The 506-nt window shown below is 56.5% G+C and overlaps 1 protein-coding gene across 1 annotated transcript in view; it reads left to right on the top strand.

Annotated features, from left to right (window-relative positions):
- LOC139667153 (B-cell lymphoma/leukemia 11B-like) overlaps positions 1-182 on the top strand; it is a gene marked incomplete at its 3' end in the record, with an annotated part of 11,957 nt that extends 11,775 nt beyond the window's left edge. Inside the window, exon 2 of the mRNA XM_071546572.1 lies at positions 1-182. This exon is cut by the window's left edge and continues 331 nt beyond it. Within this exon, the coding sequence (XP_071402673.1) occupies positions 1-182 (182 nt within the window).
- Between the last annotated feature and the right edge of the window lie 324 nt (positions 183-506).

The following is a 506-nucleotide window of genomic DNA, read 5'->3' as shown; positions in this document are numbered from 1 at the left end:
GCAGAGCCTTCATCACCACCCCGGCCACGCCCCGCGGGGGGAGCTGAGGAAGGTGGTGGAGCCGGTGGAGATCGGCATCCAGGTGACACCAGAGGAGGACGAGGAGGTGCGAGGAGGAGGGGAGAGGGGAGAGAGGACGCCCACCAAAGGAATTTGCCCGAAGCAGGAGAACACACCAGCAGGTAGGGATGAACACACACTCTGTGAGGAGGAGGGAGGGAGGGAAGGAGGGAAGGGAGGGAATGAAGGAAGGAGGGAGGACGGGATGGATGGAGGAAGGGCAAGATGTTTGGGACGGTGCCAAAGCTGTTTTGTTGCAACACTCAGTGCATTTGTCTTTTCACCAAGCACACATGTGCACACACACACACACACACACACACATGCATACCATTTACCTTTTCAGACCGTGGCTTCTGTGGAGGCATCCTGTTGAGATTGAGCATTCAGCTTAGCCCATCCTCTCCAGAAAGAAAGAGAGAGAGAGAGAGAGAGGGAGAGAGAGA

The sequence above is a fragment of the Centroberyx affinis genome, unplaced genomic scaffold, assembly GCF_046629955.1.
Source record: "Centroberyx affinis isolate AG114_WGS23_722 - 3 ecotype Tasmania unplaced genomic scaffold, CSIRO-AGI_Caff_v1 ptg005324l_1, whole genome shotgun sequence".
NCBI classification, from domain to species: domain Eukaryota; kingdom Metazoa; phylum Chordata; class Actinopteri; order Beryciformes; family Berycidae; genus Centroberyx; species Centroberyx affinis.
Note: the sequence above shows the minus strand (reverse complement) of the source record. Positions and strands in the feature narration are given on the sequence as shown.